Source organism: Cervus elaphus, chromosome 26 (genome assembly GCF_910594005.1).
Source record: "Cervus elaphus chromosome 26, mCerEla1.1, whole genome shotgun sequence".
NCBI classification, from domain to species: Eukaryota; Metazoa; Chordata; class Mammalia; order Artiodactyla; family Cervidae; genus Cervus; species Cervus elaphus.
Window position 1 is genome coordinate 42970805 of NC_057840.1, and position 27581 is coordinate 42998385.

The 27581-nt window shown below is 46.6% G+C and overlaps 1 protein-coding gene across 8 annotated transcripts in view; it reads left to right on the forward strand.

Annotated features, from left to right (window-relative positions):
* The window catches only part of MAP3K4 (mitogen-activated protein kinase kinase kinase 4), a 139296-nt gene that overhangs the window by 99121 nt on the left and 12594 nt on the right, over positions 1 to 27581 (forward strand). For 7 of the 8 annotated variants that reach the window (XM_043888466.1, XM_043888469.1, XM_043888468.1 and 4 more), the window contains 14 exons: positions 1925 to 2082; positions 5751 to 5867; positions 8141 to 8240; positions 8420 to 8503; positions 8785 to 9051; positions 10782 to 10931; positions 13966 to 14127; positions 14543 to 14676; positions 15217 to 15295; positions 16387 to 16453; positions 20342 to 20438; positions 21449 to 21577; positions 24838 to 24938; positions 25718 to 25798. In XM_043888466.1, coding sequence (XP_043744401.1) covers positions 1925 to 2082; positions 5751 to 5867; positions 8141 to 8240; positions 8420 to 8503; positions 8785 to 9051; positions 10782 to 10931; positions 13966 to 14127; positions 14543 to 14676; positions 15217 to 15295; positions 16387 to 16453; positions 20342 to 20438; positions 21449 to 21577; positions 24838 to 24938; positions 25718 to 25798 — 1726 coding nt within the window. The remainder of the gene's footprint in view (positions 1 to 1924; positions 2083 to 5750; positions 5868 to 8140; positions 8241 to 8419; positions 8504 to 8784; positions 9052 to 10781; positions 10932 to 13965; positions 14128 to 14542; positions 14677 to 15216; positions 15296 to 16386; positions 16454 to 20341; positions 20439 to 21448; positions 21578 to 24837; positions 24939 to 25717; positions 25799 to 27581) is intronic. The other variant, XM_043888470.1, reaches the window with a different exon arrangement.

Below are 27581 nucleotides of genomic sequence, written 5' to 3' on the forward strand. Positions count from 1 at the left end.
GCATGTGAGATGAAGAGGCATTGCGGGCTGGCAGGGTGTAGGGAGGTGGCAGGGACACAGGTGTGCCGACAGGAGTGCTGCATGAGGAGGACAGGGAACCAGGGAAGAGAGGAGGGAGTCTGAAGAAGAGGAACCAGGGCTGGAGCTCCTGATGAAGTGAGGAGAGTAGGTCGTGGGGGAGCTGGGCAAGCAGACTGCAGGGAGGAGAGGAGGTTTTAGCATCAGCATGTTTGGCTGGGTTTTGAGCACTTCTGGTAAATGCCAGGATCAGAAAGGAAACCTTGTCAGAGACGAGGGAAGTTGCTTGGAACCGGAGGCAGTCGGGGAATGGAACTGAATTGGTGGGGGGGCAGGGAGGTGCAGCAGATGTTAAGTCACACAGCTGGTGCTGGCTGAGCCTGGGAAGGAGAGAAGACAGGCGCAGGCTGGTGTGTGATGACTGCCTCGGGGCAGTGGAAAATCAGTAGATGATGGTGCAGAGACGGAGCGTCCAGGGCATACCTGATCACGGAAACCTTAAAGGGGCAGAGTGTTTCTTTTGTTTTTAAAGAAGACTGTGGGAGGATGATGGTTTGAAAGTAGCAACAGGATACACAAAGATGTGACCGTTGGCAGCCCTTGCGGTATATTGTAAGGCAGCTTCCCCTTGAGAGGGCTCTCAGGACAGCGTGGTTTCAGGGAAGCCAGGGAGATGAAGCTGCCCTCCAGGAGTGGAAAGGGAGGTCCCGAGCCTGATGTGCACAAGACCTGTTTCGTTGGAATGAGATGGTTGTAGACCTGTTAAGTCTCAGGTTCTGCTACACAGCTGTGTTCATAATGGACCCGTGACTGGAGATTCACGCCACATGCCTGGGTGGAGGAGGACCTAGAAACTCCAAAGATACAACAGAAGATAGTTTTCTTTAAGTGAAAAACTCCAGAGTTTTTGCCTACTGAAAGTTATTATTGGATCTCAGAAAACCCTCATTTCAGAGAACCCTGAGGTGTAGCCTGCGAAGGTCCTTGAGATCGAGGCCTGGAGAAAGGAGCCTGTAAACCTCCAGGCAGCGAAGGGAAGCCGCCTGCAGGGGATGGGGAAGGTGGTGATCAGGCTCCAGCAGTGTCCTTTATTCTAACGTGACTCACGGTGTTAGAAGCTACCGGAGTAAAGTCTTCAAGGCTCTGAGGGAGAGGATGTGTCAATCAAACATTTCATACCCAGTCAAGGTACCTTTTCAGTAAAAGAATCCACAGACAGTGATGTTTTATAAAATAACAAATGTGAACCTGTCTTGAGAAAAAGTACTTCATAGTAAAACCCTGCTAAGCAGCAGATAAATCAAAGCAAGAATTTTAGTACTGTGAAAGCTGTTGGAAGACGAAGTGTGGTGGACATAAACCCCTCCTTAGAACAGTCAAGTATTTTGGTTATAGATCATAATTTATATGTCATAAGCCTTGAAAAATTATGTCATGAAAATCTGGATGCTGGGAACATACTAGTGGGAAGAAGTGTGTTCATTGCCTCCTCTTAACCTGTAAGAAACCATCTAAAGCTTAAGTAATTAAAGAAATAAACATCCCAAGCTCTTAAAGGAATATTATTCACAGTATATTAAACATGAAAATTTCTGTTATGATTTTGATTTTTTTTTTTACTTCGTTGTATTTTTTTGTACAGTGTGAATGTTATATTTTCTTAGTAACTTGCAGCAGTTGTGAATAATATGTTCAGTTGCTGAGGAGCTGAGTTATACAATTAAAGAAAAATCCTATTTAGACCTCAGTTAATAGTGATGGAGAATCTCACTTCTCTCAGAGCTTCATGCCTCAGTGGCCCCTCTTCCTCTTGTCCGACTTAGAGTTTTCATGTTAACAGGGATGAAGGTTGTGAGTTGTTGAACCCCGTTCTCAAATATCTCCTTTTGCCTTTTTGTATCTTAAGGTATATTTTGATTACATGAGAAGCTGGATCCAAATGCTACAGCAGTTACCTCAAGCATCTCATAGTTTAAAAAATCTGTTAGAAGAAGAATGGAATTTCACCAAAGAAATAACCCACTACATCCGGGGCGGAGAGGCACAGGCTGGAAAACTTTTCTGGTAGGAATCCTTGTGTGGCCGCCCTGCTTTCTCACTCCTGGTTCGCTCACCGGCTCTGTGCTCCCCGCGTGAGTGTCTCATTACATGGAAACGAGCAGCACCCGTCCCTCTTGGGTGCCCCTCTCCTGAGCTCTGTCGTCCTTAGAGCATCCTTAGAACCTCCCCGGTTCTCTGCCGGGGAGACTTGCCCCCGGGACGCGTGGCGGTGTCTGGAAGCGGTTCTGATTTACCCACTGGGAGGGATGAGTGGTGCCTCCTGAGTGGAGGCCAGGGACGCTGGTAAACATCCTTCGAAAAAAACTATCCACCCAGCGTGTCAGTTTTGAAGTTGAGCAATCCTGCCATGGGGTGCACCCTCGTGATTATATGAAAGGAGGAGGATCTAAGGCCTCTTGACGAGTGGAGTAGACCCGTAAGTATCGGTCTTTGTCTCAGACTCGGTGGGCACTTCTCAAGCCTCACAAGTAGGTATTTTCACCGACACTGTTTTGGGAATGTTAGGCTGATCACAGAATCTCTTTATAAACTGGGTGTTTATGTATGGTGAAGGAATCGAAACGTAAACGAAGGAAAAGCATGAAGCAGGGGGCAGTGCTCACGGGGCTGTCTGTTCCAGGACACGAATGTGTCTTCTCAAGCGCAGGCACCTGAGCGTTGAGAGCGAGGTGTGAGGTATGTGGTCCTTGCCGGGGGCCGCTCCCCTGCTGAGGGACTGGGGGCCGGGCCTCCTCCCCGGCGCTGAACCCCGCGGCCGCCCGGTGGTGCCGCCTTCTCTCGCCTGCCGCGTCGGCCGTCTGGTTCCTCCGTTTATTTTCAGGAGCTCTTTCATACCCAGCTCACGTTTCCTTCCCCCCGCGCTGTGTGCACCCTGCAGGACCTCTGCTGTTACAGGTCTCCTCTCCCTGCAGAAAGCCACTGTCCTCACCCCGCGGGTCTGTGTTCGGTGCCCGGCAGCTCAGAACGTTGTGTCGACTCTTCTGCCCTGACCACCTGGTCTTTATGTTTTCCTGCATCTCTGAGTGAACAGGGAGCTTGCTCTTGTCTCAGCGCTCAGCCAGCTTCAGGCCAGGGCTCCCAGTCTGCCCTGTTTTCCTGTTCTGGTTGGTTTCCACAGTCAGCCTTACGGAAACATGTATTCACTGGCATCTTCAGCGTCTCTCGCCCCTCCTAATTCTCCATTGTTCTCTTTCACCTGTAATTTCTTCTCTTTGCATCTTCCCTTCTCAGTCTGTCAAGCTTGGCTGAAAAAAAAAGGTGTTTGAAAAGGTTACTGTTTCATTTCACCACCAATTCTTGTTATTTAATTTCTTTGTACCGTCATTATGTACCTGTCAGTGTTCGTTTTTATCTTTGGCTCGTCCTTCAGGTCCCTTTCCGTGCAGTCTGTGGCCTTCAGCTTCGCACCCGTGTTCTGAGAAGCTCCGGAGCCGCGACACTGCCCATGCTGAGGGGCCGCCCACCCGCCCTGTCGTGGTTCTGGGTGTTTGTTGTGTTGCTGCAGCGTTCTCCCTGGTTCCAGCCGTCTTGGCGTTGACCCTGACCCCATTCTTTCTCTCACTCGCCATCTCTGATTCCCCGTGGCTGTCCCTCTGGGATATAACCAGCGTCTGACCTCCACTCACCACTGCCCATTTCCCCTCTTCCCAGCCGGTTACGTTTCCTTGTATTTTGCTATAGCAGCTCTCTCAGGAATCTGCTTCTGCCCGTCACCCTCTAAGGTTTATTCTCAGTGATCCTGTTAAACTGTACATCAGACCATTTTTTGTTACTGTTGTCGAGTGACTAAGTCGTGTCTGACTCTTTGTGACCCCATGAACTGCAGCACGCCAGGCTTCCCTGCCCTTTACTATCTCCCGGAGCCTGCTCAAACTCACGCCCATCAAGTCAGTGATGCCATCCAACCATCTCATCCTCTTTTGTCCCCTTCTCCACCTGCCCTCAATCTTTCCCAGCATCAGGGTCTTTTCCAAGGAGTCTGCCCTTCATATCAGGTGGCCAGAGTGTTGGAGCTTCAGCTTCAACATCAGTCCTTCCAATGAATATTCAGGATTGATTTCCTTTAGGAATGACTGATGTGATCTCCCTGCAGACCATTTTTACCTCTGTTTGAAATACGCCAGTGGTTCTCCTTACTCAAGGAGAAGTGGGAGCCCCTGAACCGTGCCCCGTGGTGCCAGGCGCAGTCTGACTTTGCGTGAGCTCTGTGTCCTTTCCCGGCTCTCCTGTGCGTCCTCTGCAGCCGCGGTGGCTCCCTGCCTTTTCTCCGTGGGCCCGGCCTGCTCCTGCCTCAGGCTCTTTGCGCTTGCTCATCCCTGTGCGCGGACTGCTCTGCACCCAGTTATCTCTGCGACTTCCTTCCCCACTTCCTGTAGGTTTGGCCAGATGCTATCTTCTCCATATTTAAAGTTGAAACCCCTACCTGCAAGAGCATCTTAGTGTTCTTCTTAATTTTTCCTCTCCAGAGCACTTATCAATAGTTGAAGTACTCTATATTTTTCTTTTTTATTTGATTTATTGCTTCTTTTTCCCCTCCATTTACTGAAGAAATTTTATCTCTTTCGTTCACTGCTCGTTACTCCATAACAGATACTGATTAACTAATTTATCCTGGATATCCTTGTACACTACTGCTCTTTACAGGCATGTTTTTAATCAGGCCGTTTCCCCACTCGGTCACTGTTCCAGCCCACCCTCTGCCTGCCAGAGGAAGATCACACGGTCGCAGCACATCCAAGGCCTCCGCCGGCACGGCTGGGTCACTGGTCCTGGCCTCACTCCCCCTGCTCCTCTGCTCTTCCCAGCTCAGCAGTTTCTCTTCACCAACGTGCCTCCTGCTTAACGCATCCTCGTGCCCTTCGATCATCCTTCCTGTCCTTCCTCGACGTGCCTCCCCCTCCTCCCTCCTCCGTGCTCCTCCTGACAGAACCCCTCTTCCCCCTGTGGTTCTGGCTCCTACACCTCTGCACTGCCCGCAGGACCCGTTGAACCCACACCCTCAGACAGCGCCCCTAGTGGTGACCTTCTGCCCCTTCTGATGCTGGTTCTGGACTCAACCTGCTCTGCTTCACTAGGTTATACGCTCCTTTCATCACAGAAGTCAGTAAGCTGCTGTTGAATTTTCACTGAACTCATTTAGATTTATTTTATACATTTGGGTTTGCATTTTAACCCTAGTATTTAGACTGTATACTTGATGAGAAGCATCAGTGATTACAGTAGTTCATGTTCATTGACTGTGAAAATTGTGATGGAAATTTTTAAAAGTGATTGCATTTAAGGAATTCAGTTTGTTTCTTATGCTATCATTTAGTTTATTGAGCCTTTAAAAATATTTTGTCATAGATATATATTTGAGCCCACTTTATACCATTTCAAACATTTAAGATGAAAGTAACATGTGATAATTACATAGCTACTGTGAATGTAATTTAAGATTTTAAGGTTTATAATGAAAAGCTGGTAGTGGAACAAAGGTAGATACATTCCACAGTCGAGATTCTGCTTTTTTTCACATTAATCATGATGTTAAATTAAAAGAGAAGTCTCACTGTCATTGATTTTTGAACTACTGACATGATAGCTCAATCTTTCAGATTCTCATTCCTGAGAGAATCTGAGTGGGGACAGTTTTTCTTCTCTGGTTTATGTCTGTTGTTTCTGTTCCTTAGTGACATTGCAGGAATGCTGCTGAAATCGACAGGAAGTTTTCTAGAGTCTGGCTTACAGGAGAGCTGTGCAGAATTCTGGACCAGTGCCGACGACAGCAGTGCTTCAGATGAAATAAGGTTGAAGTTGCATTTCCTTTCCTCTCCCATTTCTGATTTCATGTAGTTTTACTCTTGGCAGTGAGCCTGAAATGTGCCTTGTTGAAGCCAAATCACGCTGGACTTGAAGAACGTGGGTTGTAGATCTAAAGGGATTTATGCGTGACTGCTGTATTGTCTTTTTTCGTGTGATCTTTGAGTTATGGTTTTATGTGAAATTGTCTTTGAAGGTGACTGTTATTTAATCTAATCCTTAGAGACGATGTAGTTTAAGTCGACTAAGAACTAGTAGGGTAGAATTCATTCACATGTTCCGGACTGTCTTTAGTTAACTAGTTCCTGTCCTTTAAAGCCTCTGTAGTAGTCCGTGAATACGTTAATTGACATTTGGTGCATTTTTGTTGTTTGTATACTTACCTCACCCCTTCTGTTGAACGTTCGGCTTGAGTACATGAAACCGGTCTGGCTCACCTACTTTGTTTTCTCCCGTTGTGTGCAGACAGGATTGAGGGTGAACCGTGGTAAAGTGCTGTTTTTGCGGCTTACGTGTCACTCATAGAGCTATTTTGTGGCCAATTATCAATAGTACCCTGTGAATCAATATTAGGAAGTGCTAAGGCGGAACTAACTTCTCTAGAGGTGTTTTTCTCTCACCTTCCAGAATTTGATAGAAAACACATTTTGGGATTTCAGAACACGGAAATGTCTTTATACCAGGATTAAAGAAAGAAGTTACTACATAGGCTCTCACCTGGGAAAATACTGAATTATTGAGAAATGGAATGAATCAGTTCATAGAAGGTCTTGCAGTTTTGAGCGCTGACATGGTAGATACAGAATAAGCGAGTTCAGTCGTTGGGATGGTGAACTAGAGAATGGCTCTTACAGTGCTCTGATTGTTTCCTGGGGGTGGATCGAGAAAGGGGGTTCACACGCAGTGATGTGCAGGGCTGACTGTCCCAGCTCCAGAGCACCCACATGGGTCGTGCACACCCCCAAGTCACAGCTCAGTGATGTCCTGTTGGTGGATTGAAAATCGCTATGATGGGTGTATCCACACCGAGAAAATCAGCAAACACGACACAAGACAATAATTTAGGGGGAGCTGGTGTTAAACATTTCCTGGCTCACTGCTCCTTTTTAGTTAGATCATGAGCAGAGAGTCAAGAACCTAATTCCTACTCCAAGAATTATCCTAATGTTGTTCAGTCGCTAAGCCGTGTCCAACTCTTCGTGACCCCATGGACTGCAGCTCACTAGGCTTCCTTGTCCTTCATTATCTCCCAGAGTTTGCGCAAATTCATGTCCATTGAGTCGATGATGCCATCCAACCATCTCATCCTCTGTCATCCCCTTCTCCTCCTCTCAATCTTTCTCAGCCTCAGGGTCTTTTCCAGTGAGTCGGCTCTCAGTTGCATCAGGTGGCAAAAGTATTTTATGTATCCTAGTGAAATCCTAATGAAATGCCAACAAAGGTCCATCGAGTCAAAGCTGTGGTTTTTCCAGTGGTCAGTAGGGATGTGAGAGTTGGACTATAAAGAAAGCTGAGCACCAAAGAATTGATGCTTTTGAAGTGTGGTGTTGGAGAAGACTCTTGAGAGTCCCTTGGACTGCAAGGAGATCCAACCAGTCAATCTTAAAGGAAATCAGTCCTGAATATTCATTGGAAGGATGCTTTTGAAGTGTGGTGTTGGAGAAGACTCTTGAGAGTCCCCTGGACTGCAGGGAGATCCAACCAGTCAATCTTAAAGGAAATCAGTCCTGAATATTCATTCCTGATGCTGAAGCTGAAACTCCAATCCTTTGGCCACCTGCTGCGAAGAACTGTCTCATTGGAAAAGACCCTGATGCTGGGAAAGATTGAAGGCAGGAGAAGGGGACGACAGAGGATGAGATGGTTGGATGGCATCACCAGCTAGATGGACATGAGTTTGAGCAAGCCCTGGGAGTTGGTGATGGACAGGAAAGCTTGGCGTGCTGCAGTCCATGGGTTCGCAAAGAGTCAGACATGACTGAGTGACTGAACTGAACTGAATGTAGTTTTTAGGAAATTGAGGAAACTGTCATTTGAACGTTATTAAGTATGCCGCACTTATATAACCAATATTTGCAAGTACTTTCTAGAAAACTGTGGGGAGCAAGCTTCAGCATATTTCGAGTGCATTCTTAATCATTGCTTGTTTGTAAAATCTTCGGGCTTTATTAATGTGAGTTGGAATTTGCTCTTTCTTTACTGTTGTGTGTTTCTTGGCATCCCCCCGTGAATTCTAACTGGGTTTCTGTCCGCCTGGCAGGAGATCGGTTATAGAGGTCAGCCGAGCCCTGAAGGAGCTCTTCCATGAGGCCAGGGAACGAGCCTCCAAGGCACTGGGGTTTGCCAAGATGCTGAGGAAGGTGCGTTCACAGTTTTGACGAGCTGTTACTTATTTTTTTCTTCTATCTTATTTTTTAAAATTAATTAATTTTTTAATTAAAGGGTAATTTCTTTATAGAATTTTGTTGTTTCCCATCAAACTCTTTTTACTTTTTAAAAAGCTAACCCTAAAGAAGTTTCTCTGTAACTGTGACCCTAGGACTTGGAAATAGCCGCAGAGTTCATACTTTCGGCCCCAGTCAGAGACCTCCTGGACGTCCTGAAGTCAAAGCAGTACGTGAAGGTGCGCACTTAAGGCGGTAGAACTGTTTTACCTTTCTTACTCTAAACAGAAATTTTTCTTAAAGGTGTAGGTGGTAAACATTTTAGGCTTTGCAGTCGATATGTGGACCCCAATTTTAAGACTGCCCCATAAGTTCCCAATGCTATAATTAGAAAAGCAAAGTTCTTCATGCTTACTAAATTGTTTTAAGGATGCAGATGAAAAACCCGAAACATGCACAGTAACATTTCTGTAATAGACGGTGTTCTTGAATTCAGGATTTTGGATTGTTTCTCTTCCAGGTACAAATTCCTGGCTTAGAAAACTTGCAGGTGTTTGTTCCAGACGCTCTTGCTGAGGAGAAGAGCATTATTTTGCAGTTACTCAATGCAGCTGCAGGGAAGGACTGCTCCAAATATTCAGATGAGGCACTAATTGACGACTATCTGCTTCTGACCAAACATGGGGACCGCGCTCCGGACTCAGAGCACAGCTGGGCCGCGTGGGAGGCACAGCCTGTCAGGATCGCGCCTCCGGTGGAGACGGTTGACACCCTGAGAAGCATGCAGGTCTGTCTCCCCGCCCGTCCCCCCACCGCTCCCCGCCCTGCCTGGAGGCAGTGTTGTTACTGCTGTTGTTTTTGAAGACTCTCTTTGACCCCATAGACTGTACCCGCCAGGCTCCTCTGTCCATAGAACTCTCCAGGCCAGAATACTGGAGTGGGTTGCATTCCCTTCTCCAGGGGATCTTCCCAACCCAGGGACTGAACCCAGGTCTTCCACATTGCAGGTGGATTCTTTACCCCTGGGCCACTGGGGAAGCCCCAGAAACACGTATTGCTTAGACTTTGATGTTTTGATGATTTTGTTTTGTTACTGTACTAAAATATTCTGGGAAGTTCTTCAGTTGTACTGAAGTATTTGAAATGTTTTATATCTTTCCTCACTTCAGCCAAGTACATAAGTTAGGTGCACCCACCTGTGACCTGGAAGAAATTCCCTCCTTCGTTTAGTTTGTAGTTGCAGATATCTCAGCTCTTCAAGTGTTGATTTAGCGGCGAATCACTCTAAACAAGACAAACTTTTTACCGTTTTACCGGCTACTTGACTCCTTTCTTCTGCGTGGTCAGGTTGTCACCTGCCTCCCTGGCAGTGATCCTGTGACGGTCTGTGTGCCTCAGTAACTAAAACCGTAGGAAGCCTCTCACGCCACTGTGTTCAGAGAGCGTCGCACCGACACATACGCTCCCGTGTGTAAGATAGACAGCCTGTGGGGAGCTGCAGTGTCGCCCAGGGAGCTCGGCTCGCTGCTCCGTGATGGCCTCGAGGGTGGGCTGGGGGCGCGAAGGTCCAGGCCGGAGGGCATGCGTGTGTACATGCGGCTGCTTCACACTGTGGAGCCGCAGAAGCTCGCCCTACAGCACTGGACAGGAATTCTCCCCCAGTTAACACACACACACACACGCAGACTGTGCTCAGCTCCGGGATGGCGGTGAGTGCGCACCTGCACCTCGGACTCAGCGGACACCCCGGCCGACTGCCCCCCAGCACGAGTCTCAGTGACTGGTGCTCCGTCCACTCAGGTGTTTAAACCAGGATGTGGCCGTTCACAAACGTTCAGCCTCCGCCCTCCTCCACTTAAATGGCTCCCCCAGCCCCGAAGCCTTTCCAGTCAATGAGCTTTCCTCTGCATCCCCAGAGCCGCTCCTGGGGTCGGACCTGATCACCTTTTCTGCACTGTCGCAGGGCCCCACTTGTAGTTTCCCTGCTTCAGGCCTCACATTTCCTCCCTCTCGTTCGGTGCTTGTTTTGGTACTTCCAGACCGATCCTTACAATTCATACATCTCATCCCAGGTCTACTCAGAATACTGCAGTGACTGTCACTTAACACAAGTAATACGGGCTTGGTTTCTGTTTTATACAAGCCCCCTCATCTCATCCCATTCTTACCCCTGCATTTTCCACCTTCACACGCTGCTCCACGCGCGCGCGCACACACACACACACACACACACACTCCGTCTCTGCTCCAGGAGGATTGTCTTGGAGTTCTAGCGTGCTTTAGACACCGCCTGCCCACACCGTCCCATGGGATTCCTCCCCGCTGTGCTGGAGAGTGTAGCCATCAATGCCCGCTGCGTTGCTCCAGGGGAACAGCTTAGTCCAAAGATGTACTTTCTCATCAGGTGCTTGCTGGCCGGGGAGCCCTGGGGTGGGTGGTGTTAGGGCCTGGGGGTTGGACTGGAGTGGACAGCTGGCGGGGTCTGTGTGTAAGCCCTGGGCCCGCTTCTCTCCCCAGGTGGACAATCTCTTACTCGTGGTCATGCACTCTGCACAGCTCGTAATCCACAGAAAAGCTTTCCAGCAGTCCATCGAAGGGCTCATGACTCTACACCAGGAGCAGACTTCCAGTCAGCCCGTCATCGCCAAAGCTTTGCAGCAGCTGAAGGTATTTCACCGTCAACTGTATCTTATATCTGGTGCGATGCCAGGGACGTATTGGTGTGTTACAACCTAAGTACTCCAGGGACTTGAGCTCTGAAAAGTGTCGTCTCCATTCTCTGTCTCTCCCCACTTTCCCATGTCTAAGTTAAAAATTTTCCTGGATCTTCTTTGGAACGGTGGAACGTAAGAATTGGAAAGGGTGAAAATTTGAGTAGTTACGTGACTTCTTAATGGTCACATGTTTGGTTAGTATTGGACCTTAGGTCTCTTCCTTCCTAACCCAGTTTATTTCTCCTTTAGCAATTACCAATATTTACTAGAGGTACTGTCAGCCAAAAATGTGTAATTAAAAAAAAGATTTATTCTTTCACTTAATAGATGATTCAGTCAAATTGGTTATAATAGAGAAAACCAGTTGTGGATTGTGGACAGGCAGAGAGGCTTTCAGAGTTCATGACAAGTGAGAGCCTTGCCTTTTCTTGCCCTTATTTCTCGTTTTCCCTACTTTTTATTCTGTACTCCATTCATCACTGCCCCACAAGCCATCAGTTTTCTCAGGCACATCACGGCTTTACTTCCTGAAGAAGGACTTCTTGAAATTACAAGTAGTTTGATAAATGCTTATTTTTGTTCTGCCAATCTGATTTGTCTTATTTAGCTGTAAACATTCTCCCTTATAGATTGTGAAGTAAAGGTCGCTCAGTCGTGTCTGACTCTTTGCGACCCCATGGACTATACAGTCCATGGAATTCTCCAGGCCAGAATACTGGAGTAGGTAGCCATTCCTTCTCCAGGGGATCTTTCCAACCCAGGGATCTAACCCAGGTCTCCCGCATTGCAGGCGGATTCTTTACCTACTGAGCTACCAGGGAAGCCCCCTTTATAGATTGTCACACCATTCTAATACCAGGGCAGGGGGCTTTTGTCTTTTCTTTTAGTTTGAGTTAATGAGTTCTGGAGAGTACAGAATTTTATACGATGTTGATTATCCTTGAGCTCGAAAAGTTTGTAGCCTTAAGGATCTGAGCTGTCACTGCACACACAGGAGGGGAGACCGGGTCCTCCTAGTAGCAGCTTGCCGTGGAGGCACTTCAGCTGGGGAGGATTTCTGAAGGTGTGGGTTGGGAAGAGACCAGTGAGAGAAACACTGGGGCGTGGTGTCCATGGATCGGGGTCACGGGAATACTCACAAAGCATCAGTCTGGTTTGGTTGGATCCTGGTAGAGTGGGAAGAAGTAGGGGATGCGGCTGGTAAAAAATCAGATCGGCAAAAATCAGACTGTTGGGGGATTCTGAATTTCATATTCTAAGCCCCAGAGAGTCATCGAAGATTTTGGAAGAATAGTTTGGAATACAGCATAAGGGAATCGCTTGAAAAGTGAAAGTGAAAGTTGCTTAGTCGTGTCCGACTCTTTGCGACCCCATGGACTATATGGTCCATGGAATTCTCCAGGCTAGAATACTGGAGTGGGCAGCTTTTCCCTTCTCCACGGGATCCTCCCAACCCAAGATCAAACCCAGGACTCCAGTATTGCAGGCGGATTCTTTACCAGCTCAGCTACGAGGGAAGCCCAAGAATATTGGAGTGGGTAGCCTACCCCTTCTCCAGCGGATCTTCCCGACCCAGGAATTGACCCAGGGTCTCAAGCATTGCAGGTGGATTCTTTACCAGCTGAGCTACCAGGGAAGCCTTCTAAAAGTTTGGCCTGCTTTAATTTAAGATTCCAATTCTCACATAATCCAGTGAATACGTCCCATTTGCTAGCTAACGAGCAATAAGGTGAATTGTCCCACTTGGGAATAAAAACTTCATCACGCTTAATCTCTTTTTTTTTAAAGAGTAGCATTTTGTCTCACAAATCCTGCTCATAGCACCAATTAACGTTTTGCCGAAAGCTTTCACTTGCGTCTCAAGTTCGAAGGATTTGTTAACAAAATAAGCTGCTCGTTATATACAAATAAATAATACAGATATTCACTAGAGAGTTACCTAGTTTACTTTCAATATGCTCACATTAAAAGAAAAGAGAAAGAGCAGAGAGTACATCACCAAATTGGGTTTTGACCGACATCCAGACTTAAACAGCACTAGGCATTCCCGTGTCACAGCACATCCGGAGCCCCCGTTGGGAAAGGGGTAATGCATTTGTGTGTGTTTAAGGTGAGTGGAAAGGGACCCGAGCGTGGGGCTGTTGTGCTATGGGGTCAGTCAGTAATTGTTGGGGAACTGTCCTGAGGCTCAGATGGTAAAGAATCCACCTGCAATACGGGAGACCTGGGTTCGATCCCTGGGTTGGGAAGATCCCCTGGAGGAGGACAGGGCAGCCCTCTCCAGTATTCTTTCCTGGAGGATCCCCATGGACAGAGGAGCCTGGCGGGCTATAGTACATGGGGTCACAAAGAGTCAGGCATGACTAAGCGACTAAGCACCACCCATACCTGTGGGTTGTAGGGTGTCTGCCAGCATCCCAGACCTCTGCACAGTGGATGCCGGGAGGTTTCACAACCCTCCGCCATCCCTCCCCACACTGGACAGCCAGAACGATCTTTAGCGTCTCCCGTGTCCCCTGGGGTGGCAGAATTGGCCCCAGTGGAGAACTGCCCTGAGGGGGACGAGGCCAGCGTGACTAGTAACACTAGAGGTCTCTTAGAAACGTGTCCTTAGTTCACTCTGTGGCGCTGAAGCACTGCTCAACGCCTGAGCAAGCACCCAGGGGAGACGCGACTCTGTGTGATGTGCAGAAATGTTGAGGCTGTAAGCATCTATTCAGAGCCCACCATGTAATCAGGCATGGTATTTCAAATCGGTTGTTTTCCGCTTGTATTTCATCAGGTTTTAAGAATATCTAATACAAATAACAATACCAAACTGTTTTTTCTTCTTTGGTCATTCCTTTTGAAAAACCAAAATAAATATGACTGGACTGTATTACAATGGTCAATGTCTGTGTGATGATGAAAGGAATCTTCCTCTAAAATGAGATGGTCGTTGTGTGATCTGTTCCGTTTTGGACTAATTATGGTTTGGGGTTCTTTAGAATGATGCCCTAGAGCTCTGCAACAGAATAAGTGATGCCATTGACCGTGTGGACCACATGTTCACTTCAGAATTTGATGCTGAAGTTGATGAATCTGAGTCTGCTACACTGCAGCAGTATTACCGAGAAGCCATGATCCAAGGGTACAATTTTGGGTTCGAGGTAAGTACAAAATAAGAGGCAAAGCATGCTACAGTTTTGCCATAGCTTTGTAACTTACTGACAAGAAGCATTAGGAGTCTTGCACGGCACATCTCATGATCCCATTATTGTAATCACAGCTTAGTCCAGAATGTCATCTTACACCCTTGCTGGATGTCAGAAATGTTGGGTTACTTTTAAACTGTCAGATAGTTACCTGGTTTTAAAATTTAAACTTATGAGTAAGACCTTTGTGAAATTGCATTTGAAGACATTGTTTTCTCTGTAACGCTTCACACTCTTTTTAGAATATGTAAAGTTCACTGGCTTTTGCTTTTCGTTTTTAGAAAAATGACATTTAAACAGCATTATGGTGTGTTAAGTATTTGTGTAATTGTTTTCTGCTTAATTTTGATATGCATGAATCTTCTTACAGTATCATAAAGAAGTTGTTCGTTTGATGTCTGGCGAGTTTAAGCAGAAGATAGGAGACAAGTATATAAGCTTTGCCCGGAAATGGATGAATTACGTCCTGACGAAGTGTGAGAGCGGCAGGGGGACGAGACCCAGGTAATGACGCGCAGGACGGCTGCTGCCTGAGCCCCGCGGGCTGGAGACTTCCCTTCTTACGGTTTATGGGGGGTCTGAGCGGATGATGGAAAAGCATTTGGAACTCTTTGATGAGCAGTTTTTTATTTCTTTTTTTTTTTTTTTTTTTAATGAACCTATCTACATAAAAACCCTGATAACTCTTGAAACACTTTTTCTCTTGTAATCGTTCCAAAATGAGTTATCTTTAAGCAGTTCACATTCTTCCTGGACAGGTCTTCTTAATTGCTAATCTTCTTTCCTCCTTTCCTCGTAAAGTTTATGCCCATTATTTAGTGTTAAATGGAAAAGAAATTGGTAGCCAGTTCCTTTACTAAGAAGCCATTCGTCTTTCTCAAAACGCCCTATAATCTCACTGAACAGGAGGCAGATAGAGACACAAATGTGTTTTGTCCTAGACAGTAATTTTCCAATCGGATTGCTTTTCAGCGTTGAGTAGACTAAAACGGCTGTGGCGCGTGCTGGGTTGTTTTGTGACTGTTGCACTCTTCTGCGCGACAGGTGGGCGACTCAGGGCTTTGACTTCCTGCAAGCCATCGAGCCTTCCTTCATCTCTGCTCTGCCAGAAGACGACTTCCTGGTATGGGATGTTCTCAAGTGGTTTTCCTGAAAGAGCAAGTGGATCATTCTCTATTTCTGACTGTGTACTTTTTTTTATTAATATAGAAAGTGGGTCTTCAGTATGTTCACCTAATCGTAATGCTAATGCTGAGACATTATTGTACTCTAATAGCAGAGAAGGACATTCCCTGCTCTTTTTATAACCATGTTGTTCAGCTGACCAAGTCAGTATGCAGTTGTTTATGCAGGCTGGCACCTACAGAATAAGTGTCGGTTTTTTGTATTTTATAAAGTGCTGCTGCTTTTTAGCAGCTTAATGAAGAGCGAGGAATAGCTATTTCAGTTCAGTGTGTATCTTTTTTTAATTTTGACTGCCGTGCATTACTGTGAGACCTTGGTTCCCTGAAAGTGAAAGTGTTACTTACCCAGTCGTGTCCAACTGTTTGTGGCCCCATGGGCTGTAACCCGCCAGGCTTCTCTGTCCATGAGCTTCTCCAGGCAAGAATACTGGAGTGGGTTGCCATTTCCTTCTCCAGGGGATCTTTCTGACCCAGGGGTCAAACCCAGGTCACCTGCATTGCAGGCAGATTCTTTACTGTTCCCTGCCCAGCGCTCAAACCCTTGCCCCTTGCAGTGGAAATGCAGATTCTTAACCACTGGACCACCAGGAAAGTCCAGCGTGGGGTGTTTTAGAGCATCATGCCAAATGTTAAATATTATCACAGTATTCAAATAAATTCTATCAGATCAAGAAGATGTTGTTAAGATTCGTTCATTTCAGCCTCCAGTAGAATGATCACAGGAGCAGTCCTCGGCTTGTGCACGTCACTGCACTGTGGGGAGCTGAATGTCAGTTTGCTTTCACTTATGGAAATGGAACTGTGTACTGTATTATCTTAAATTTGTTCCGTGTGTGTTTAATTTGTGTTCATACCTGTTTTCTTTTAAACTAACTTTGAAAGTATTTACTTGAGGAAAGTATCTTTCTTTTTCTTTTTTTTGGAAAGCATGTTTCTTTTAAATATGCTGAAAGCTTAATTTGTGCTCCTTATATGATTGAGAACGTGTGCATTTTTTCTCTCCTCCTTTCCCATTTCCTTCGGTTTCTAGAGTTTGCAAGCCCTGATGAACGAATGCATTGGCCATGTGATAGGAAAGCCGCACAGCCCTATTACAGGTTTGTACCTTGGTAAGAGAGCAGGTGAAGCGCCCCTCCTGGGAGCAGCACATTGTCCAGAAACTGCAGCCGTTTAAAGGGCTTCGGAGACTAAGAGCATTCAGGAAAATGACAGTGAAAGTTACAGGGATGAGGGGTGCACACAGAACTCCACAGGAGCTTTTCTGAATTTAACTAGAAAATTAAAATGGGAACCTAAGGTGGTCCATGCTTGCAGCAGTATTAAATAATTTTTTTCTTTTTTTTTTACATCACCACTCATTCCGTTCTCCCCCTTAAACTCTTTCCTTCTGGGGAGGAGAGACTTGGAGAAACACTTTCTGTTAAGAAGCAAGGCCTTTCTTGCCGCAGGTGGTGAGTGTGATTGTTCTGCCCCTCCTTCCTCACCTTTGGAAGGAGGATGAGTTTATTTTCTTCACAGCTTTCCCCGGTACCCACATTCTTCACCCATCTTCCCAGTTAGAAGATTCCTAATTGCCACCGCCGCCCCCACTCCTGTTTGGTTTTATTTTAAAAAAGAAAAAAATTGTCATGCTATAATATACTCAAATTACAATTTTCAGTTATAGTTAATATATAGTTTTGCAGTATATGTTGAAGCTTTAAAACAAAATATCAGTAAAAGGCTATCTTACCCCATTCTTGAGATAGTAAACAAAAGCAAAACTATGTTTATGTGTAATAACCAGAAAAGAAAACTTAGACATTTTTAACAATTTCGATTACACAAATAAAATAATTCATAAATGGTAAATTTATTAAGCAACAGCATTATCTTAAAGGCTGCTTACTAGCTACTCCAAGTTAGTAGACTAGGTTTTAATGCTTGATTTCTGTATCCTTAAAATTCACCCAGTTTGTACTGCTTTTTCTCATTTCTATGAAATGAATTATCATTTGTGAAACCATGTGAACATTTTATACAAAACGTTAAATATTCTCATCAAAATTTTCATTAAGCATATTATCATAATTACTTTGAGTTTCTGATTTCCTAAAATATTTCCATAAGAATACATGATCAGTAATTCAGTAAAAATTGCTGTTGTTCAGTCGCTCAGATGTGTCCAACTCTTTGTGACCCCATGCTCTGCAGCATGCCAGGCTTCCCTGTCCTTCACTGTCTCTCAGAGTTTGTTCAGAAGTAAAACTTACTTCTCTAAAATGTTTTCATAGGATTTATTGAAGTAAAAGTTACTTCTTCAAAATATTTTATTGCATGAGGAATCATTTTATTTATAGAAGAAGAAAATTACAGTGCAGAAAAATCACGTAGAAAATGAGCATGTAGAAGAACGTTGCAAGAGAGGAAACCCCCCCCGGGGAGCGGGGGCTGTTGGTGTGAGTCGCTGCCGCGCCTTGCCTCGTGCCGCTGGCGGGACGGTCGGCTCGTGGCCCTGCCTGTGGGCACGCGGTGTTCTTCCTCCTCCCGGCCCCGGGGTGGCCTGAGAGCCAGATTGCCCCAGGGGTTGCGGGAGTTGAGTGACCTGGGCGCACTCATCGAACATCTTTGAGCATCCCCTTCTAGTGCCTAAAATCGGATGCTGAAGAGGGCTCAGTGAGGTGCCGGCGTTCTGTGAACCGTGGTGTTCTGCACACGGCAGGACTCACCCTGGGGGCACTCTGTCCTCACGAGGAATGAATGAATGTGAGAGCGCATCACTGCCCTCGCCCCTTGCTTTCTACTCCCCCTCGACTCTGTCGCCACGAGAATGTCCAGATGCTCTGTCATCATCTGTCACAAGCAGATGATAACAGTCTGGTGTAGAACCTTGTTTTTTCTCTTTGCTCATGTAAGTACACAGATGCATGCTCCCGCACCTTTCTTTATCGCTCATATAATCACACAAGCATATACACTGTTGCTTTCTTCCCCCTCCCGTTTACTGTATACAAATCGGATCACTTCGGATGTTAATCGCTGACGATTGTAGAAATCCCTGCGTGTCAGCACGTGTAGATCCAGCTTCCTCTCTTCTGTGGCCTTGTATCCATCGTGTGTCTGCTACATTCCCTTAAATGTTTTGTTAGTTTTGCCATGAAGAGCATCTCTATGATAAATGTTCACCACTCATGAAATCTGAGCATCTCTTTTATGTTTATTGGCCATTTGGATTTTCTTTTCAATGAAATAGCTTTATAGCAGTTAAATACACAGACTCTTAAATGTTCTGTTTCATGCACAAAGAATGTTAAACTTGTCTGTGTTTTAACAATGTCTTTTTTATATCTTCATGGGAAAATTTTGCAGTAATTTTTGACTCAGTGGTTCTCAGTATGTCTGCTGAATTAAAGACATCACCATTCTTGCCAGATCTGGTTTTTTTTTTTTTTTTTCTTTTTGTCTTTGAATTTGCCTAGAGTTTCTTCCATCTAGGGTTATAATAGTTGAGATAATGAGCCATAGATACAAATTGCTTCTGAACGTTTCCTTGATTTTTGTTTTGCAGATTTTCCCTTTAGATGTCTCCAATTTGGGTACTTCTCTTTCCTGTGTAATGTTATTAAAAGTAAACAGGAACCATGGAGAAGGAAGTCATTTCATTTAGGGTAAAACATATTTAGAATAAAATGTTGTTGTTCAATCACTAAGTCGTGTCTGACTCTTTGGACTGCAGTGCTCCAGGCTTCTCTGTCCTTCACTGTCCCCCGGGGTTTGCTCGAACTCATGTCCATTGAGTCGGTGATGCCATCCAACCATCTCATCCTCTGTCTCATCTCGTCTTCTCTTCCACCCCTCAGTCTTTCCCAGCATCAAAGTCTTTTCCAGTGAATTGGCTCTTCACATCAGGTGGCCAAAGTATTGGAGCTTCAGCAACAGTCTTTCCAGTGAATATTTAGGATTGCTTTCCTTTAGGATTGACGGGTTTGATCTCTTTGCTGTCCGAGGGACTCTCAATAGCCATCTCTAGTGCTACAGTTCAAAAGCAACAGTATTTCAGCACTCAGCCTTCTTTATGATCCGTCTCTCATGTCTGTACGTGACTACTGGAATAAAGCATGTGTAGACTAAACTCATTAGCACATGAAGAGAAAATACGGTGTTTTAAAAAACTAATGGAGAAGGAAATGGCAACCCACTCCAGTATCCTTGCCTGGAAAATCTCATGGACAGAGGAGCCTGGTGGGCTGCAGTCCATGGGGTTACAAAGAGTCGGGCACGACTGAGCGGCTGACACACCTACACCTAAAAACTAAGGAAGGCTAAGACAAAGTTAAAAGTCAGAGGAAAACCTGTTAGGGAGAAGCAGGCAAAATATATCATACTCATGACTAGTTGCATTTAGTTATTGGGGAAAAGAATTGTCAGCATTTTTGTAGTTATTAGGTAAGGTGTGTTTTAAATTGTGTTTAAAATTTTATCCCTGTTTACCCTCTACCAGAATATTTAAAAGAAGGAAAGAATAGTCAGTTTAAACTAGTGCCCATCCTCCTGGTTTGGTTTAAAGGCATTAAACTCCCTGCATTCAGGAAAATAACAGTGACCCGTCCTCAGCTCAGAACCTATCGAAGGGTCACCCCTGGCCAGAATCTCTTTAAAAGTGGAGACGACATGATCCTTTTTAGTAGAGAAATGCTGCATAAACCACATTTTAATCTGTCTCCTCAATGGGTCACATGTCATACATTACATATATTTCACTCCAGGATTTAAAAAATGTTTTTGGTGGAGAAAAGTTTGGATGTGTAATATAACTTTATTAGCTTCCAAAGAGTGACATTTTCCCAGTGTTTGTATATGTAATATGATTTTCCTACTTACATAAATGGTTTTATTTTGGTCACCAGCAAAAGTAAGCCGCCTCCTGTCTCCACTGAATTGCCTGGCCTGACAGTTTTCTGCTAGTTCCTTTAACAAGTTGTTTCTGTCACTCTTTTCACTGACAGCCATTCATCGGAACAGCCCCCGTCCCGTGAAGGTGCCGCGATGCCATAGCGACCCTCCTAACCCGCATCTGATTATCCCAACTCCAGAGGGATTCAGGTATTTGGTGCCTGTGTAGACGTTTGCTGTACAAATTCTCCTCTGATGTGCATGCCAGTCTGAGACCTGCTGATGCTTGCTCTGATACCAAATACTGTTTTCTGTGTTGTTTATACGTTTTTAAAAGCTCTTATTTTCGTTTTCTTGAAGACACACCACACTGCCTTAGTCACAAAAGAAGACTTGCCAATTTAAAGCACACTTGTACCTTTCAAGATAACTTTGTTTCTCAGCTTATTTTTAACTGCCAGCTACTAAATGCTTTCCAGCTTTGGAATAATTCTTTCTTTTCCTTTCTTTGAAAAATAACTTTAGGAAAACAAATTTGAGTGTGCATAGCATGGTAAACATTTGAAAAGCAGAACTAAGTGTCATTTTAAAAGCTGGAGATAAAAACTGGAGTGACCCTTCCAGTCTTGACTTCTATGTGTGTATGTAACTATGAAGCAACTTAAATTTTGAGTGAGTTGGAAACTCTGATACATTCAAAACGCTTCCCTTGAATGTGGTGGCGTTTCTGCATGTGGAAGTAGTGAGCGTTTCTCTCCCCTGAGAGTCGAGCAGTTTTTAAGTTAGTTTTCTTTCTTGCAGTACTTGGCTGGGAAAGGACCACAATTATTGTTAAAAATAACTAGCTTGAAATTAGTTACTTTTTTCACGGCCGTGTGTGCTCAATCACTTCAGTCGTGGCCGACTCTTTGCGACCCCGGGGACTGTAGCCCACCAGGCTCTTCCGTCCATGGGATTCTCCAGGCAAGAAGACTGGTGTGGGGTGCCATGCCCTCCCCTCCAGGCGATCTTCCCGACCCAGGGATGGAATGTGCGTTGCCTGCATTGGCAGGCCAGTTCTTTACCACTGAGCCACCTGACCTGAATCTCAAAGAGCAATTTGTGTTTTCTGTCTGAAGATGATTTTTTGCTTCCTCACCCTGTGTTATCTTTTCCTGAAACCACGTGCGAGCCCGTCCCCTTCCTCGCCTGTGTTCCTGAACCTCTTCTTCTCCTCCCAGCGCCCGGAGCGTGCCCGCGGACGTGCGGAGCCTCGGCAGCCCCGCGCCCGCGCCCGCCGCCGCTCGTCCTGGCCCCTTGGGCAGCGACCCGGCGCCGCCCAAGCCCATCAGCGGTGCCCATGAGACCAGGTAGTCTGCCCCGCCCCTCGCCCCGGGTGCAGTGCCCGTGAGCACGGGTGGTCTCCCCGCCTGCCCCGCACCCACCCCTGCACTCCTGCTGTGGCCTCGGCTCTGGGATGTGTCCCAGGGCTCGTGGGGCTTTTTTCGTGTGGTCAGGCGATGCTTAAGGGCCGTCCTTGGGGTGTCGTGGCCCCAAAGCTCCAGCACAAGTAGATTATCTGCCCAATTTTTATATTTCTTTGACACAAACATTAATCCAAATGACTAGAGTTTCTGCCAATAATAACCGTGCAGGGAGTATCCGTGAAAGAACCTGGTCCACTGGTAGAATTCTGGCAAATACAGCACCTTTCCTGAAGAGCTTCTCGGGGGTTGCTCACAGCTGACCTCTCTCTAGGTTATATCTAGAAGTGGTGGTGGTGGTTTGTTTTATTTTAAATCACTTTTCAAACCCAATTTCCTGATATACACAGCTGTTGATTAGAAGTCGTTTATAGTGGTGGGGAAAATGAGTTCATGAGGTTTGTATCTCATATGGAGACTAGATAATTACTAGAGAGAGCTGTCAGACACTTGGCAAGCTCCAGGCAACAGTACTGAGGCCGTGGCAGCTTTTCCCATTTTGGCCGAGTTATTTGGTGGTGGGGTGGCGGAGGGGGACGTGTAGGGGATCTCATCAAGGTCTCAGATACTTAAAGGAGAAAGGACATTTGGTGGCTCTTAATCCACCCTTGTGCGATAGAATGGACACTGTCACTCTTCTCATCTTCCTGTAAGGATGCTGACAGAGTCAAACAAAATTGAACAAAAGCGATGAAACTGGGAAAGAACTCAGTGCTCTTTATCCTGCTCCCAAGAAGAAATATTAGTGTGCTGGCAGAAAGGTGACACGTGGTTTTAGAATTTAAAATAGACTAGTTCAGTTCAGTCACTCAGTTGTGTCCAAGACTAAGGTATTTTTAATTTATTTATCTTTAATGGAAGGATAATTGCTTTACAATATTGTTTTGGTTTCTGCCATACATCAACATGAAGACGAAGGTGTTTTTACACTTAGTTTATAGCAGTCTAAAACGTCTACAGATATTTCCCATTTTCTCATGCCTTAAAATAATTAATATTCCCTAATTTTTAGTAACAAATGTTTGTCTATAACCTAAAAAAAAGAAAGCCCAAGTATTTTACAGCTTAAGCAGTCAAACTAAAAAAAAATTAACAGTTAACATTGAACAAATTCCCATTGACCCTATTTTTTTCATGTTGAGAACATTTCACGGCAGACCTATCCACGAGTGCTTCATGGCCGTGTGGGGGCTTGCAGCTGTCTCTTTTGTTCGTTCAGTGAGGGAGCTGACGAGCCCTGACACGCAGTCATAGTTGAGAACACTCAGCCGGCACTGCGCTTCCCACGCGGTTTCTGCAGAACTAAAGATTCTGTGAGCTCTGGGTTCAGGCTTTGGTCAGTTGGGGGTGCGTGCCTTGGAACAGGTTTTTGTACAGTTGGCCTGTGCCCACCCTTGGCCTCAGGCCCTGGCCAGGTGGTTTCTCAAGTGTGTTGTGAGCAGCATTTCAGAAGTGTTCTTCGTTTATCCTTTAGGACAGTCCTTGAGGTGTAGACATTTTACTTCCGTCATAACGTGCCATCTTGAAGGCCTTTCCTCACCGAGGAGTGAAGTGGTCTGTGCTTCCTGGCGGTGTGTGTGCTGGGAGGTAGGGGGCCCGCGGGGTCAGCCCCCTGGCACCCTCCAATGCAAACCTCTGCCCCAGGCTCCCGGGGCCGGGATGGGCTGGGGGAGGCGGGGTGGTTCCCGGGCTCGCTGACCGCGGCAGCCTGTGTGCGGCACTGGCCTGCCTTAGAGATACGCAGCCACAGGGAAATTTTTACTTTGCCCCACGATATCCAGTCAGCACTTTGATTCCATACGGTTTGACTTAGGAAACGGGCTTCCGCGATCTTGCCATTGTTGAGAAAATAGCCTTCCAGTGTTCTGCTTGCTGGAGTAGCTCTTAACTGGTTTGCGAGAGCCGGTTGTTTGTTTTTCAGGAATTGTGCAAGTCAGTTGTTAGACCACAGAAGCTGTTGAAGTCTGCAGACTCCCGCTCCCCCTGCAGAGGGCTGTTAGGCGTTCACCCGTACACCATTTGGTTGAACTCTGTTTTCTTGCCTGTTGCCCTGGCAGAAGTCTGAGGATGTGGAGTTGGCTAACCCCTCTCGGGGAAAGCGGGAAGATGGGGATGTTAGTGGCTTCTCCGTGGTCCCAGGATTGGCGCAGTTTAGGAGGAGGGTGTTTTTTCTTCACTTCAGCATCAGTGATTTTTTTCTGTGAAACGATGCCAAGACTTCTTGATGAACTACATAGCAGGAGATAGCCTCCTCACTCCAGACTTAACACGGACTGCACTAGACTTGAGAGTGTAGGGAGATTAAAAAAAGCCTTGCACACTTCATAATTTGTGAATGTCTGTCCAATAAACCATGTTGCTTTAAACCCACTCAGTCTGTAATAAAAAAAGCATAAAAGCTACCATACTTCATTATATCATTTGTTTAAAAAAAATACGCACTAAACTGGTTAATAAACTAACACCGTATTTATTTCAGATGATCTGAATTATAATTTAACGCTTGCCCTTATTTAATTCTGGGCTTGATATACCCTTTTGTGGACTCATTCTGGATTGCTGAACACTTTGCTTCTGGAAAAGCTGCAAATTAGCTTTGCCCTTCACATGTTAAGCTTCCTGCTCTTCTGCCCTTTTGCTTGGCTGCTGCTTAAGAAGTGGTTAGGCGTTCCCTTCCACCTGCTCCTGAAGAGACTTGAGCTCTTGTGAATCATGTAATGATTTTAGCACTTTAAATGGAATTAAGTACTTGAATATAATGTGGTGATCATCTTAAATATTAGCCAGATTTGGCTCCTAGTTTTAATCCATCCTGGGCTTAAATTAGAGAGCTTTCCGCACGTCAGTGATACTTCAGCAACGACTGTTTTGTTTTTGTTGCTGTCTTTGAGTGAAGCCATGTCTTGTGCAGCGAGGTTCTCCTGTGTCCTCCTTCCAAGCCCCAGAGACAGGTGTCTTGGTAGCGGCACCGTCACTTCGGGTGAATCAGTCTGGGTTTGGGGGCTGTCCTTCGTGTTGTCCTTTACCCATGGATGCCCGATGTTCTTGGGGGGCAAAGTCACCCCCAGTGGAGAATCGCTGCTCTAGAAGACAAATCTTTCAAGTTCTGTCAGATTGATAGTTCAATTTTTAAAATGTTGAAACAGGGGTTCCAGCGTCCCTGAAAATGACCGCCTGGCCTCCATCGCCGCCGAGTTGCAGCTCAGGTCGCTGAGCCGCCACTCCAGCCCCACCGAGGAGCGCGAGGGTGAGTGTGAGCGCCCACCGCGCCCCGGCCGCCCCACCGCGCCCCGGCCGCCCCACCGCTCGCCCCGGCCGCCCCACCGCGCCCCGGCCGCCCCACCGCTCGCCCCGGGCCGCCCCACCGCGCCCCGGCCGCCCCACCGCTCGCCCCGGCCGCCCCACCGCTCGCCCGGGCCGCCGGCTTCCGCTGGCGAGGCCTAGTGCTGGGCGCGCTGGCCTCGTCACACAGACGCCTTCCTACACGTGCGCTTTCTCCCCTGTCACTAAATAATGTTGGAAAATTACTGCTCCTGATACTTTAACTGTTGAGTGCTCTTAATTCACTTTAAAAATAGAAGCTGGCACTGTGCTTGTAGATGACAGGCTTGAGTTTTATTAGAATGCAGCACTAGGAGTCTTTGCCCAGAAACCACACGGTTGCTCCTGTACCTCTGCTGTGCTCCTGGGTAGGACCTTGGGAAGCGGGGACCCCTCCCGCTCCGCCACCCCCGCCCCCCAGCAAAATCCAGTTTCTGCTCAGTATTCTGTCGGCTGTTACTTGTGGAACCTCAGTGTAGTTAAAGTCCTGTAACCCCATTCACAACTTCTCAGTTTGGTACAGTTTGCTCTAAATGATTGTAGAGACAGCTTTTCACTCTCATCAAACAAATTAATCACTGGGAATGACAGGTTGGTGGTTAACTAATCATCACTACTCACCTACATTTCATTCTGGCTCTGAATCAAATATGCCTGTTTGTTTTATAAGTCTTACTAATTTGTATGAAAAAATACTCTCTGCAGAACCAGCATATCCAAAAGGTGATTCAAGTGGGTCAACTCGAAGAAGTTGGGAACTGCGGACACTTATCAGTCAGACCAAGGGTAAGAGAAAGAATGTTGAATGTTTCAGCATAAGGCAAACAGTTTCAGCTGAGATGTGCTCCAGCTTACGACTGACTCGACCTTCTACATTAATGTTTTATGGTCTCTTTTGTGCCTCTGGCATCACTTCCTGTCTGTGCTGTGTGTGTGCAATTCCTGCTTCTTATCATCGTAAGTTCCTTTGGAGCAGGAATGTGTTTTTCTCAGTTTTGTATTCTTTAAGCAGGGTGATGTTCATTTTACGTGTCACATGGGTGGGCCCTTTGCATAACTCTTTGAACATGGTGTGTGTGTTAAGTTACTTGAGTCGTGTCCAACTCTTTGTGATCGTGTGGACTGTAGCCCACCAGGCTCCTCTGTCCATGGGATTCTCCAGGCCAGAATACTGGAGTGGGTTGCCATGCCTTCCTCCAGGGGATCTTCCTGATCCAGGGATTGAACCCACGTCTCTTAATGTCTCCAGCACTGGCCGGTGGGTTCTTTACCACTAACGCCACCTGGGAAGCCCTTTGTACATGGTAGGAATATAAAAAATACTTGTGAAACGAATAACCACTTACTTATTATGCTAAGAAGCTAAGAGAAAGCATTTGTCATGCACAGCAGGTGATCAGTCCGTATGAACCAGAAGAATAAATAGCAGAAAAGGCCCTGGTCTAGCACAAAATGCTTTCACGTATTCTTCGGCACAACAGTCTTGAGCCATAACCTAGGCAGAACAGATCCTGTTCTCTTTTCGTAAATGATCCGAGTTTCTGAGAGGCCAGACATTGGGCCGAGGTCACCACGCTTGCCCCCACAGCGCCCCTCCGGAACGGGTGCGACCAAGCAGGAGGGTAGTCACCGGGCCTGGAGCAGTCACGGGGGGCTTCAGGGAGGGCCGAGGCTTGGGCTGGCCCCTGAAGGAAGGAGGTCTGTGTCCAGCCAGGAGGGAAAGTACAGAAAGAGAAACATGTCTGGAGGCCCGGTGACTGAAGACCAGACCCGCCAGCCCAGCCCGGCGAGCGCGGGTGGAGGTGGAGATGGGGCTGCAAGGGTGCAGGGAGGCCTCGGCACGGCCAGTCCTCAGCGGTGGGCTCGGTGGTCCAGGCCCGCGTGCAGCCCGCGGCAGCCCCTGGGCCTCTGCAGCGGGCAAGCCTTCTGTGTCCAGGGAGTAGGGGGCGGGCCTGGGTCGCGGGGGAGGTGGGGAGTGGCCCCAAGGGGCGCTCAGGAGGCGGGAGCAGCTGTGAAGCCGCATTCTCCAGGCTGGGCAGGTGAGGCATGTGTAGGGTTTGGGGGGTCGGGGGGGCGTTTGTCAGCTCGAGCCCAGTGACAGGGAGGGGTTCTCCCCAGGGCCTCGCACGTCATCTGTGGTTCCCACGGATACAGGTCTTTGTGATAATTTTCAAAACAAATACTTTGTGGTCAAGTAAACTTGGGAACTCTTGGGAGAGTTAGAGTCTGCACAGACATCTTAAAAGACTAGGAAATCTTGAGAAATGTTTACTGTAAAAGAAAAGACTGTTTCCCAGAAGCATTTAACAATGGAGCCCACGGCCCGACAGCCGTGCAACCTTGGTCAGTGCCAAGTAGACGTGACGTGTCATGCAGTGATGTGAGGGAAACAGGGATCCCCGTTTTTAGGAAATGATTGTAGTCAGACGCTGTAATTGGAACCTTGTAAGTCTCTGGGAATTTCTCTTCTCAGAGTAACCTTTCAGTCGTCCCAGTCCTCAGTGATCTCTTTGACAGAACATTCAGGCTCTTAGATGCCTCCTTAGGGTCCTGCATGTGAGAACTGTGG